General features: G+C 39.4%; 1 protein-coding gene across 3 annotated transcripts in view; it reads right to left on the bottom strand.

The window, feature by feature from the left end:
- c1qtnf7 (C1q and TNF related 7) overlaps window positions 1-15,051 on the bottom strand; it is a 54,870-nt gene continuing 39,819 nt past the window's right edge. For all 3 annotated transcript variants that reach the window (XM_043694514.2, XM_043694535.2, XM_043694521.2), the window contains one exon: window positions 1-1,364. In XM_043694514.2, the coding sequence (XP_043550449.2) occupies window positions 736-1,364 (629 nt within the window). In that variant the 3' untranslated portion in view covers window positions 1-735. The remainder of the gene's footprint in view (window positions 1,365-15,051) is intronic.

The raw sequence follows: 15,051 nt of genomic DNA, 5'->3' as shown, positions 1-15,051 counted from the left end.
GCCAGTTGCCAAATTTTAGATGGTATTGTTTTTATAAAACATTCAGTTAAACATAACATTTGGTTATACATGAACAAAAAGTAAAACAACTTTCAAGTTCCAGAAAATATGTAATTCATATTCAACATAACAAATAATGAAAAGAGGATTAATCATATAAATCCGTTGTGAAAAGACAAGTTGATGATCTAACTTTATACCTTAAAAATGAAATATTTGCAATTTCTGTCATCAATAGGTTTGCGAAATTAGATGCAACCAAAAGTTCATAGTGATAGAATAAACTTGCACATTCTCCATATGAATTATTACAGAGAACCTGTCCTTCTTGCAAAAAAAAAATTCTAAACAAAATCAGTCAAGGTGTGTAAAATGTTGTTCCTGTAAATGATAAAAGACTAGATTTGTGAATTGGAACCATTGCATCAGGAGTGTTCACATTTCCTCTGAAAAGGTCTGAGCTGTTCAAAATTTGAACCAAACTCATGGCATCCAGTACCCCTGTGTTGAATATACCAGCACTGATGTTGATCTCAGATACATCACTCCTAATTAAATCAGTAAATTAAATAACATTAAAACAAGTCTGCAAGCAAGCATTATCTGATGATCAAATCCTTAAATGATTCTAAGAACAGTTTCCCATAATGTCTATAAGTCTTCATTACCATAAAAGACTATATTGAATCTTTATAAAAGACTTTGAAATCAAATAGAAATATTTGGAGATAACTATTACAATTCATCTTCTGCCAATGCATCTAGGTAATCAGCATCAGGATAAAGTAAAAACCCAGAAAATAAACTGTCGGTCCAGTTTGGATCAGAAAACAGACCATTTTGTTCATAATCAAAGATCTCCAGCCACACTTCATCTTCTGGCTTCAGGTACATGACTGTCGATCCTGAAGATACATCATGGTTTCCTGTATTGGCATCAAAGGTTTTGATGCGATACTCACCATTGTGCACTAGAGCAATTGCAACGTGCTTATTTGCCAGGGTAATGTCATAAGAGAAATAATAAATCCCTGGAATGGCGCATATAAACTTTCCAGAGGAAGCGATGTAATGACCGCCCTCATTAAGAAGGATTTTATTAAATATAATTGGTGTTTTTTCTGTTGGATAACTGGTTGTTATGCTGACAGAAAAGGCAGATTTGAGTACTAAACTCCCACATTTACAAACACCTGATGGTCCAGGCTCTCCTTTTTGTCCTTTGTTTCCTCTAAGTCCCAACATTCCTGGTGGTCCTATTTTTCCTTTTAGGCCATTCAGTCCTCTGAGTCCTGCTTTACCGATTGGTCCTCTATCTCCTTTACTGCCTATATCTCCTCCACGTCCCACTTTGCCCTTGGTTCCTGGGATAAATCACAATAATGAAAGTTACTCTGGTAAATTTTAAATAATTCAAATTCAGAACTTACAAGCCGTCATCAAACATGTTGTGCTGAATTCCAAGAACAATAAACAGTAAGCAAAGTATAAAGAAATTAATTTCCTTTTCTTCTATTTATTCCCAGTAGTAAATACCAGTCCAAAATAAGTAATTTCTTTATAACACATAAAATCTGTTCCTATCGTAGCTTTAATTATTTTAGAAGGATCCTCAATGAAGCTCTGCTAATGTGACTTTAACTTCCATGTTTAAAATGCAGAGAGCTCTTTCTTAGGTGGAAATAAAACCTTCAATCAATGTCATCGTCATTGTTCCGTAACATGAAGGAATCCTCAACAGTGCTCATTAATGACATCTTCAGTTAAATTTCATCTGAGGTGCATTTGACTACACACCTACGTAAAGTGTGTGAAATCAGTGTTTTGCTGGAGAAGTTGATATAAGTTCTTTCAGTCAGAACAGAATGATACTTTGGAAGATGTGATTTAAATTAGAAAAGCTTCTAGGTCCAATATTTGCTCTGAGTCACAAGGTTTCTCGTTGAAATTCATCCTGAGCTGCAGTATCGCAATAACATGGAGCAGGAGCAGTAAAGAGGAGAGGCTGTTCTCAAAGAGAGGTGAAGGAGATTCTCAGTAGGAGCTGTATCTACCTCGGGCCCTGATAGAGTATTTCTCCTAACTACGCCCCAGCCAGGAACAGTATGTTCAGTTGCTGCAATTCACCAAGGAGAGGTAACAGAACTGTGACAAGTCCTCAAACCAAATGTGCAACCTCAGAGCAGGATGAGGATGAAAGAACCCATGGTAATCAAGGACATTGGGACCTTCAATTTCGATGCCAGTGAATTCTCCCAGGCTGGAGCAGGTGACTTTGCCAAGATGTTGCTGTTTAGCTGTATCTGAAAGGTCACAGAAGTCTTTCTCCTGGAGAGGGAATTTCATTGCTATTTAAGCAGAGAGAGAAAAGATTGTGGACTTTCCTATGGTGCAATGTGACATTGATTGCAAATGTGTATCTTTGCAAATGGCCCTACCCATTGAAGAGGTGCACTGAAACTGTGAGGGTTACCACTTTTTGAATATGCAGCTGTGATGCGATCATGGCTCAGACATTAAGCTGGGGAATGTTTATCATTGTGGCAGCAGTCAGGACACTTTCTTCCCACACCACTCTGAAGCTTCAACAATCTTACAGTCACCACATGTGAGCAGAGGGTACTTGCTCAGCTATAACAGCTCTCTCGTGTACATGTTACTAATGACTCCCCTCTACCATCAGCCATATGCGGCTAATGTTCCTGCATTGAGAGACATGCTGCAAATAGGAACACCATGAAGCTTACCATTGGCATCCTCATGCAACATTTCCACTGACTGATCTCCTGGGAAAGGGTAATTCTACTAGCACTGGTGTGGGAGTCCCAGTTGGTGGCAGTCTGCTAAATCCTCCAAACCTGATCATCATAAAGTCTCAATGACATGGGTTTGGAGACGACCTCAGAAAAATGAAGAAGGGAAGAGGTCGCTGGCATTTCCACATTTTCAAAGGGCTGTCCTTGAGGCACTCATCGGATTTTAGTTCCTTGAATAAATTCCCAGATCCACATTTCTCAACAATTTTCATTTTGTTACTTCGGCAAAAAATCTATTAAATTTGTCATGTATGATTTTCCCTTTATGACTCTCCATAATCATATTATATAATTTCTAAATACTCAGCTATTATGTCTTTAATGGTGTACTCTAACATCTTCCTAATGAGAGATATTAAGGTAACTGAGCCATAATTACCTGTGTTTTATCTCCCTCCCTTTTTCAAGAAAGGTGATACATTGGCAGATTTCCAGTCCCCTGGGACCTTTACAGAAAATTCTTGGAAGATTATTACCACTGCATCCATTATCTCTGTTGCTACTTCCTTTCATTTTCTAGAATGCAATTCATCAGGTCGAGGGGATCATTGGCATTAAGCCCTATTCATTTCCCAAGCACTGTTGTGTATTGTGATAATTATTGAATCAATTTTCTCCCCAATCCATTTTTGCTTGTTATTGTTCAGTAATTTTGGAATAATGATTAAAGATTTCCATAGAGATTAAAGTACCTATAAATAAGAAAACTGATTACAACTATTTCTTCAGCCCCTGCCATTTCCTTATTCAACCCTATTATTTTCCCTTATTCTGTAAGGGACTGATATTCACTCTGACCTATCTCTTTCTTTTTATGTATTTAAATAAGCTGTTACTGACCATTTTTATATCACTTGCTAGTTTACTTACTCCCTCTTTTTTGGTTCCCTTCTGTTAGTTTGTAAAACTTTCCAAATCCTTTGGTTTGCCATTAATCTCTGTCACACTGTATGTTGTATCTTTCAATTTGTCAGAGCTGAAAATGTGTTGCTGGAAAAGCGCAGCAGGTCAGGCAGCATCCAAGGAGCAGGAGAATCGACGTTTCGAGCATGAGCCCTTCTTCAGGAAGGAGGGCTCATGCCCTGCAGAAGGGCTCATGCCCGAAACGTCGATTCTCCTGTTCCTTGGATGCTGCCTGACCTGCTGCGCTTTTCCAGCAACACATTTTCAGCTCTGATCTCCAGCATCTGCAGCCCTCACTTTCTCTCTTTCAATTTGTCACTATTGTTAATCATGGTTTGTTTTCCCCCTTCCTAGAATCCTGCTGCCTGATCTTTGCCCATGAGTCATGATTATTTTCTTGAATATTTACCATTGTTCATTAAGTGTCTTCTATGATAAATTATTTTCCCAGTCCACTCCAGCCTCATTCCTTTGTGAATACCCTTGTTTAAGTTTAGCACAGTTATTTCTGACCCAAGTTTCACTAGCTCTATCTGAATACTAAATTCGACCATGTTATGGTCATTGTTTCCTAGGGGATATTTTATTTTGACATAATTTATTAAAACTACCTCGTTACACATCACCAGATCCAAAACAGCCTGATCCCTGGTTGGATCCACAACATATTATTGCTGGAAACTGTTCTGAATATGCTGTATGAATTTTTCCATGTGGCTACAATGGCAAGTTGATTTTTCCAATCTCCGTAAAGATTATTGTACCCATAATTAAAGGATTGCTTTTTAAAGTATGTCCTCATTATCTCTTGCTTTATTCTGTTTTACAGTATAGCAACTGTTTGGGGTCTATGAACTACATCCACAAGTGTAATCTTTGCCCTCTTATTTCTTCCCTCCACCCATATGAATTCCACAACATTGGATCTAAAATTACTTCTTGCTATTATACTTACTCCATCTCATGCTAACAAAGCGACTTTACTATCCTTTATTTTCTGCTTATATTTTCCAAAAGTCACATATCCATGAATATTTAATTCCCAGCTTTGATTTCCTTGTAACCATGTTCCTATATTGGCCAGACAATCCTACCCATTAATCTCTACTGTGGCCTTAATTTACTTGTTTTTTCCCCAAAAAACTCCATGCATTTAGAAGAACCATTAATTTTGCCTTTTCATGCATTTTCCCCCTTTGACCCTATTTGCTACTGTTTTTGTACATTGATACACTGTTTCCCTTCGTGTCCCACTCTATTTCATTATCATGTGTCACTGTGGCTTTGCCTTGCAATGCTGCCATATCCTTTTGCTTTGTAAGCCTACATACCCCTTCTCCAGAACCCTATTCCATCTTTAGTTTCAAGCTTAGTCTCCAGTGTTAGTTATTTTCAATTCGCCAAGACACCGGTCCTAGCATGATTCAAAAAAAGCCCATCCTACTAGAACATCTCTCTTCAAGCCCAGTACCAGTGCCAGTGCCCCGTGAACTTCAATTCATTCCGCCCACACCGATCTTTAGGCCCCTGATTTAACTAATTGACTTAATTAACCTATGACACATTATTCATGACTCAAGTAGTAATCCTGAAATTATTATGTTGGAGATATTGCTATTTAATTTAGTAACTAGCTGTTCAAATTCAATTCAAAATGGTCCAAAATTGTTCAAAATCAGCATCTTCTTTCAAGTAGTATCAATGTCATTGGCACGCAAGTTTACACTGCCAAATGGATCCCTCCCGCTCCAAGTTCCTTTCCAGTTTTGAGGAGATCCCCTGATCCCTGCCACTGGGCAGGCAATACAGCCTTCATGACTTACGCTAACCACTGCAGAGAACAGTATCTATCCCCTAAATTATACTGTTCCTACTACAGCTATGTTCGTTCTTCCTCCACCCCCACTTGAATGGTTCCCTGTTCCAAGTTAGCACAGAGAGTTCACTCATTCCCATTCTCATTCTCAGAGTTTGTAAGCATCTCATAATTGTTGGACAATTGCAGGCATCAAAGCTTTCTAAGAGGAGTTATCCTTTCCATATAGAGTCATAGAGTCATAGAAATGTACAGCATGGAAACAGACCCTTCAGTCCAACTCATCCATGTGGACCAGATATCCCAACCATCTAGTCCCACCTGCCAGCACTCGACCCATATCCCTCCAAACCCTTCCTATTCATATACCCATCCAGATGCTTTTTAAATGTTGCAATTGTACCAGCCTCCACCACTTCCTCTGGTAGCTCGTTCCATACACACACCACCCTCTGTGTGAAAACGTTGCCCCGTAGGTCTCTTTTATATCTTTCCCCTCTCACCCTAAACCTATGCCCTCTAGTTCTGGACTCCTGCACCCCAGGGAAAAGACTTTGTCTATTTATCCTATACATGCTCCTCATAATTTTGTAAACCTCTATAAGGTCACCCCTTAACCTCCCACACTCCAGGGAAAACAGCCCAAGCCTGTTCAGCCTTTCAAGTCTCAGAACATCTTTCCAATAGGAAGGAGACCAGAATTGCACGCAATATTCCAACAGTGGCCTAACCAATGTCCTGTACAGCCTCTACATAATGTCCCAACTCCTACACTCAATACTCTGACCAATAAAGGAAAGCATACCAAATGCCTTCTTCACTATCCTATCTACCTGTAACTCCACTTTCAAGGAGCTATGAACCTGCACTCCAAGGTCTCTTGTTCAGCAACACTCCCTAGGACCTTACCATTAAGTGTATACATCCTGCTGAGATTTGCTTTTCCAAAATGCAGCACCTCGCATTTATCTGAATTAAACTCCATCTGCTACTTCTCGGCCCATTGGCCCATCTGATCAAGATCCTGTTGTAATCTGAAGTAACCCTCTTCACTGTCCACTACACCTCCAATTTTGGTGTCATCTGCAAAGCTTACTAACTGTACCTCTTATGCTCGCATCCAAATCATTTATGTAAATGACAAGAAGTAGAGGACCCAGCACCGATTCTTGTGGCACTCCACTGGTCAGAGGCCTCCAGTCTGAAAAACAACCCTCCACCACCACCCTCTGTCTTCTACCTTTGAGCCAGTTCTGTATCCAAATGGCTAGTTCTTCCTTTATTCCGTGAGATCTAACCTTGCTAACCAGTCTCCCATGGGGAACCTTGTTGAATGCCTTACTTAAGTCCATATAGATCTCACCTACTGCTCTGCCCTCACCAATCCTCATATGCATCTTGTCAAAACAATTTAGGGTCTTACACACCTCAAAAAAGTCACTCATTGCACTTTATACTCCAGTAGAAACAGGGCTAGCCTGTTGAACCTATCTTCATTAGAAAATCTGTTCATTCCAGACTTCCATCTAATAAAACTCTCTGAACTGTCTCCAACACATCCTCCTTTAAATATGGAAACCAAAACCACCCACAGCATTTGAGACACCAATCCCCTGCATAAATTGAGGATAACACCCCTAATTTTATGTTCAATTAACCTTCTTTGTTAAATGTTTTACCTGCCAGATAACTTTAGTCGTGCAACCCAAGATCAAGTCTGTTTTCAGTTAAGCATTTGAGTTCTGTTATGCCTAATTGTCTACCCTACATTTACTCCATTGACAAAAATGCAGCTAAATGAAAGAGGAAAGCAGTAATCAAGAAAACATACAAACTAGATAAACCAAAAGAATTTATTTCTAACGGTAAAGTATGTGCAAATTGAATCCCTTCAATAAGTATAACTTGTGTTGAATTGTATCTAAAGTTTAGGAGAAGGCAATCTAATGCATTGGAATTGTTCCACAAGTCTATGGAGGATAATCAGGTACAAATTAATCCCTGTTGTTTAAAATGCTTTCTTGTAACTCTTATTATATGTTTCTGGTTCTGTAACGTTTAGTCTACTCTAAATTGCTTTGATTACAACAATTCCAAAAGCTGTACCATTTTTATATTATTTGAAAAACACAATTTGGAGTATAAGTGCATTGCAGACATCAGGACATTGGACCAGCGAGAATCTTGCCTGCCAAGGCTGCAGAAGCATATATGAGGGAATGTCCTATTGTTACACCCCAGCCTGTACTGTTGTCTAATTAGATGTGCAGTGCTGGCACAATCTTGCATATAAGTCACGTGGAGTACTGACAGGAAAGAGGCCAGCACTGAAAGATTAATTCAAGTCAGACACAAAATTTGTAATGGCACTCCTGAAGGCTAAGGGCTGCCTGGTGGTGCCTTTATCCTCTCGAGGATGATTTTAATGAAAAATGGGCTTCTTCAAGGTTTGTAATCAGCTTCACGCCTCACTAAAACCTACTCAAAATGAGAATCTGACTAAACTGTCAATCCTGGTTATGCAGTCTGAGCCTGCATTTCATTTTTAATTTGGAAATCTGTGAAATCGACTACAACTATAACCATCGCTGTCTAAGTAGAATAAGTGAGGAACAATTTATTACATTAGATTACTTTTCTTTAAACTGTTAATTATGAAAAATATGTACATTTCATAATCTTGATTGTGAGTACTCCTGCTAATAATCAGCAATTACAACAAACTAATCACCTGGTTAAAAAAAATCAGATATTCATCAAAATGAGGAAATATCCTACAGGTACCATAATTGTCATAAATGGTGGATAATGTTTGTATGAGCTGTACTCGTAACTCCTTTAACTGTCTGTCTAATTAATGTTCTTGAGGTAAGGAAATTTACCTGGTCTGACCTACAGATGACTCCAGAAACACAGCATGTCATTAATTCTTAACTGCCCCCTGAATTAGCCTAGGAAGCCACTCATTTCAGCGCAATTGAGGATGGGTATTAATGCTGGGCTTGGAGCCAATTTAACCAGACTTTCTTGAACTAACAAGAAGAATGAATTTATTAATTAGTAAATGTGAGAAGAAATAGCAATGCGACACACATACACAGATTATAAATGAGAGGTGAGTTCAACAACATAAAAATGATAAAGAAATTCAGATATACAGATCAGTCTCTCAACTGACTTCCAAGAATAGACAGTTAAATGTTATGGCCATTACACTGGAGGTTAGCCATGGCATTGATGCTGGTAATTGAACAATTGTTTCTTTCTGAGATTCTTGGTGTTGTAAACTGATTTAAGTTATTTATCCGGATTCCTGTGTTGTAACTGATTTGCAGCACTCTGAAGAGAGAAGATCTTTACCTGAAACACAAGGGTAACTTGGGGTTAGTCCTCTGACTGTGGTTTTCATAGCACACTAATGCTTGCAGGCTGGTTTACCACAAGAACATTCAGTCCTAGATTTGCATTCTAGTCGAGTCAAAACTGGATTTGTAATCTCTATCCTTGAGTATTCCTCAAAGTTAAGAGTACAAATATGTCTGCAGTTTGGGACAGAAACTGCAGTGGGTGTCCTGCTGTTGAGCAGGGGGACATCTGCACCTCACTGTTACCCTTGTCATCTCAATAGATCACTGTCCACCATTGGTGGTTACATCTCCTTGGTCCTTTGCAGAGTTTTTTATACACCTGCAGTTACTTTTCTCTGTAGCAGTCTTTTTAAAAAGACACATCTTAGGATTAAAGGCTAAAAACGCCCCTGAAATTCCAACCTATCATCATAAAAATATCTACAAACCATGTTCTCAACTGTGCTTGCCTTGGCAGTGCGGAAAAGCAAAACATGGCCAGAAACCTGGGCCTATTTTCATATTTAAGAAGATAATTAATACAAGAATGCATAATGAACAAACCGTGACAACTAGATGTAGAATTGAGTGAGTTCTGAATGTAAACAGAAATGCAGGATAAATGTGAACCGTTTTGTTTAATGCGGCTCAATGTCAGTGAATTAAGCGCAGTTTCAGGGTATTTTCTTGCCTGTAAAGTTTTACATGTTGACTTTAATTTAGCTTCAATTTTAAAACAAAACATGCTTAACCTTTAACATACTTATTCATCTGTACAGTGATGTTTACCACCAGCTGCTCGAGGCAGTCTGCAGCTGTAGAATTCCCTTATAGAACTTCTGAACGAGTTTAGCATCTGGAGGGTCTGGAGTTAAAATCACTTAATGGCATATTAACAAGAGATGGGTGAAGTCACTTGGCATATGCTCTTTTAAGAGACAGAGATATTGTGGGTGGTAATTCCATTCGAGAAAAGTGAGACAGATCATAAATTTGGAGCTGGATTACAAAGAGGTAGAATGTACATTGCAGCTATTCTGAGCTCTGGTTAAACTATCAGGAGTACTCCACTCGGTTCCAGGCACCATGCAGCAGAAGAATACATTCACCTTGTACAAGTTCAGCATAAATTCACCAGAATGACAGCAGGACTAAAAGGATTAAAACCACGAAGTCAGTTTGCATAGCTTACATTTTTATTTTGTTGTAATGAAAGAATTAAAAAAAAACACTATTTCATCTGGTGGGCAAGTCCAGAACAAGGAGACTTGACTGTATATGTTCAAAAACAGTCATTCACACAAATGGTGGTGAAAATCTGGAACTTTATCCCATAAACACTGTTGATCTTAAGTCAATTGATATTAACTGATACTTTTTGTTAGTCACGGTTTGAAGGTCTATGGAATAAAGGTGGTTAAATGAGGGTTAGGATTCAGCTGAAACACGATACTAGTTGAATTATAGAACAGGTTGGAATGAATGGACACATATTCCGATGTAACTCACTGAGAATCGGGTCAGAGATCGCATATTTTCTTTTTTAGCACTAGAAACTGAAATATAAGTTTGATTATATAAAGCATTGGTTATGCCACAGCTATAGTTGTGACGATATGATGACTTCAAGAGGTGTATTTTGTCCTTTACTTTTAATGAAGAAAGATTGGGACAGAGTTACAGAGCAGTTTGCTCAAAGCCAATATAGTAAATAGCTTGTGAGGCTTTGGATTTTTTAAAATTAAAGTTGGAACAATAGGAGCAGCCTGAAAGGGTAGGATCAAGCTCCTACAGAACCAGGACTTTTAGTTTAGGCTTTCTGCAGTTGCTGGATGTGGAAGCTATTGTTCCTAACTCTGTCATAGCTAAAAGCTGGGATTCTCTTCCTGCTGCTAGAATTGTATGCAAAACAATCTGTTTTACTGGATTTGCCTTTGCCAAGGGTTTGTTTATAGGATGTAACTACATTGGAATAGCAAATGAGTAGAAGCTAATATATCAATTATTTTATTCAACATTTTGGTAGAGCTATAGTTAAGTCAATTCTTTTCTTTAATTTTTATTTTGTCTGTACTTTAACTGTAGTATAAAAATAAAGTGTGTTTTGCTTAACATTGAGTAGTTTGGCCAATTGAATTGCTTTTGGAATGTAACATCTTACACTTAACTTTACAATAAGAAAAATTTAGGTTCTAGGCTAACTTCTTAATGTATTTTGAGGGGACTTGGTCTGGTCAATAACACAATATAATGTGCAGTCTGGAATCCACATTATAGAAGGGGTGTGATTGCAGTAAAATGGGTGCAAAAGAGATTTACCAGGATATTCCTGGGATGGAGAGTTTTAGTTATAAAGAGCGACTGGATAGATTGGGTGTGTTTCCTAGGAACAGAGGAGGCTAACTGGAAACATTATTGAGATGTATGAAATTATGAGGGGCACAGGTAAGGTAAACAGAAAAAAAAACTTTCTCCTGATGGAGATATTTAAGGTAAGGAGGTTTAGAGGGGATGTGAAGAAAGTTCTTTACATGCACAGAGTGGCAGGAATCTGGGACTCACTGCCTATAAGGGTAGTAGAGGCAGATGCCCTCACATCATTTAAGAAGTATTTAGATGTGCACTTGTAATGCTAAGTCATACAATTCAATGGCCCAATTGCAGGAAAATTGGATTGTGACTGACACAGACTAAATGGGCTGAAGGGCCTTTTTTAGGTCCTTTAGACTTCTGTGATTCTATGACTTCTAAACAATGAAACACCAAAGTGCTTATAAACTAGATGATACAATGTTGCTTTATGAAGTAGTGAGGGGGAGAATTTGAGACTGAGCAGCATTGAGAGCCTTTTCAATTAAGGAAATTCTGCCTGGCAATAGCTCTCTGATTGTTTGAACTGAAGAGTATAAAAGGCTGCAAATGCCAGGAGTACCAAGAGAAACATCCAGAGCTTGTAAACAAAAACCATCCATCTCTCTCTGTCCCCCTTCTCACTCTCCTTCCATGTGATGTATAGTCAGAAAATACCCCAGAAAGCTTGGAACGAATTCTAAAACAAGGAAAGACCTAGATTCAGCTGATCAATCATTGAACTAAAGAACTACCATCACCCTGAGACACCCTGTGGTCTGGAATTTTGATCTCTAGAATTTTGATTACGATGACAGCATTTTTTTCCTTTCGCTTTATGAATCTGTTAAACTGACTTTTGTCTGTCTAAATTATGATTGAGGGTGTATAATTAGTACAGGCATGGATAGAGGATTGGCTGACTGGCAGAAGACAGTGAGTATGGATAAAGGGGTCTTTTCCAGGAAGGCAGCTGGTGACTAGTGGAATTTCACAGGGGTCAGCACTGGGATTACAACTATTCACGTTACGGATTAATGATCTGAACAAAGGAACTGAGGGCATTGTTGCTAAGTTTTCAAATGGCATAAAGGCAGGTGGAGGGACAGGTAGTGTTGAAGAAGCAGAGAGGCTGCGTAAGGACTTTGACGTATTAGGTGAGTGGTCAAAGAAGTGGCAGATGGAATACAATGTGGCGAAGTGTGAGGTTATACATTTTCGAAGGAAGAATACAGGTATAGACTATTTTGTAAATGAGGAAAGGCTTAGAAATCAGAAGTGCAAAGGAACTTGTAATTCTTGGATCAGGATTCTCTTAAGTTTAACATACAGGTTCAGCTGGCAGTTTGGAAAACAAATGCAATGTTAGCATTCATTTTAAGAGGGCTAGAATACAAGAGCAGGGATGTAACTGCTGAGGCTGTAGAAACATGAAAACATAGAAAATAGGTGCAAGAGGAGGTCATTTAGCCCCTTGAACCTGAACCACCTGGCTGATCATGCAATCTCAGTATCCCATTCCCACCCTCTCCCCATACCACTTGATCCCTTTAGCCACAAGGGCCATGTCCAACTCCCTCTTGAATCTATCTAATGAACTGGTCGCAACAGCTTCCTGTGGGAGAGAATTCACAGATTCACAACTCTCTGAGGGAAGAAATTCTTCCTCATCTCAGTCCTGATTGGCTTACCCCTTATTCTTAGACTGTGACTCCTAGTTCTGGACTTCCACAACATCAGAAACATTCTTCATGCATCTAGCCTGTCCAGACTGCTCTAGTCAGACTGTATTTGGAATATTGTGAGCAGTTTTGAGCCCATAGCTAAAGAAAGGTGTTGGAGAAGATCCAGAGCAGGTTTACAAGAATGATCCTGGGCATGAAGGGCTGGTCATATGTGGAGTGTCTGAGGACTCTGTGTCTGTACTCAACTGGGTTTAGAAGGATGAGGAGGGGATCTGACCGAAACTTACAGGATACTGAGAAGCCTGGATACTTTGCATGTGGAGAAGATGTTTCCACAAGTATGTGTGTCTAGAACCTGGGGGGTACAGTCTCAGAGAGAAGGGACTGACCCTTTAGAACTGAGATGAGGAGGAATTTCTTCAGCCACAGGATGGTAACTCTGTGGAATTCATTGCCACAGAAGGCTGTGGAGGCCAAGTCATCCAGTGTATTTAAGACAGAGATAGATAAGTTCTTGATTGGTAAGGGGATCAAGGGTTACAGGGAGAAGGCAGGAGAATAGGACTGAAAAGCATATCAGCCATGATTAAATGGCTGAGCAGATTTGATGGGCTGAATGGCCTAATTTTGCTCTTACATCTTATGGTATTTGGGCTTTTAAAGGGGTGTTTTTCAAGCTACGTAGTAGATTACAAATCCTATATCTTCTGTGTTACTATAAGTAGTCATGTTACAATAAGTAGTTATTTTGCTGTTACTGATGAACCTGCTATGAATTGCTTTTGTTCTGTGTAGCAGTCAGTCAGATAAATTGGTTATTTTGATGGTCTCACTAGAATTGCATAATGTTACACATTTTAGGATGATTTATGGAACAGTGGGGAGTTATTACTGGTACATACTTCCTGGTCAAGTCATAACAAAGGCCAAAAGGGAATGACAGGTACTGATTGGCAGGAAACTATCAAATCATTCTCTTATGCTTCTTCCACACTCAAACCAGAACTGACTAGAGAACAATTACTTTCAGCACATTTACACAGCCTAGAGATTGGTCTGCTCCACATTTATTGTGTACAGCTTGAATTAATTTCACGGTAAATTGAATAAAAAAAGGACAAATTAGGGGCATTCGTATTAAAGGAAACTAAAATAATCTAATACAAATAAATAACAAGTCAAGGAAAAAAATGTGAATGGGGATTTATTTAAAGCTAAATAGGTCATGCATCTGAAAGTTTGGCTGGGATTTAATCCTTTTTGCACGAAATAAGGGGTTGGATGTCTTTAATGGTGACAAATCCTCACCTCCATCACATCAAATGTAAACCAGGAACCTATGTCCTGACCAATGACATTTCCACCTGTCAGATACTGTGCCAAGAGATCTGCACCAATTGGAGCTGCCAGCCAATCAGAGGGCAGCAACCACTGACAGTTGGAGACCCTGAGGCTGGAGCAGCAAGGAGAGTGATTTTTGTTGGAGAACCTGAGGTCAGTGGTCAAAATCAAGGGCAGTGAATTGGCTTTCAGCAACCACACACTGCCCTAATCTGTGACTCCAATTGCCTCAGGACTGGCCTGGTTTCCAATTTTTTTGCAACAGGGTGGGTAATGGGGCTGATGGTGGTTTCAGGCTCTAATTAACCACTTAAAGGGGTTTAAATGATACAGGGTTGGGGATGTTGTCCATGCGTCTTCCATCCGAAACCTGGTTGCTAAGAGGGCAAAAAGGGAGTGAGTTTCTCACCAGTGCAAACTTGCCCCAAGCTTTGCTCTCTTGCAAGAATAACAGAGTGTTACAGAGAGAGAACACCAGGGAGAGGGAGGGTGAGTGTTACAGAGAGAGCACCAGGGAAAGGGACAGTGATTATTACAGAGAGAGAGCAGCAGGGAGAGGGACAGTGAGTGTTACCGAGAGAGAACACCAGGGATAGGGACAGTGAGTGTTACCGAGAGAGAACACCAGGGATAGGGACAGTGAATGAAATAATGAGAGCACCAGGGACAGGGATAGTGACTGTTACAGAGAGAGAGCAGCAGGGATAGGGATAGTGATTGTTACAGAGACAGAACACCAGGGAGAGGGACAGTGAGTGTTGCAGAGAGAGACATCAGAGAGAGGGACAGTGAGC

This window comes from Chiloscyllium plagiosum, unplaced genomic scaffold, assembly GCF_037043375.1.
Source record: "Chiloscyllium plagiosum isolate Xiang-an unplaced genomic scaffold, Cpla_swu_hap1 HiC_scaffold_1, whole genome shotgun sequence".
Lineage (NCBI taxonomy): Eukaryota > Metazoa > Chordata > Chondrichthyes > Orectolobiformes > Hemiscylliidae > Chiloscyllium > Chiloscyllium plagiosum.
This window is presented reverse-complemented; position numbering and strand designations above follow the sequence as displayed.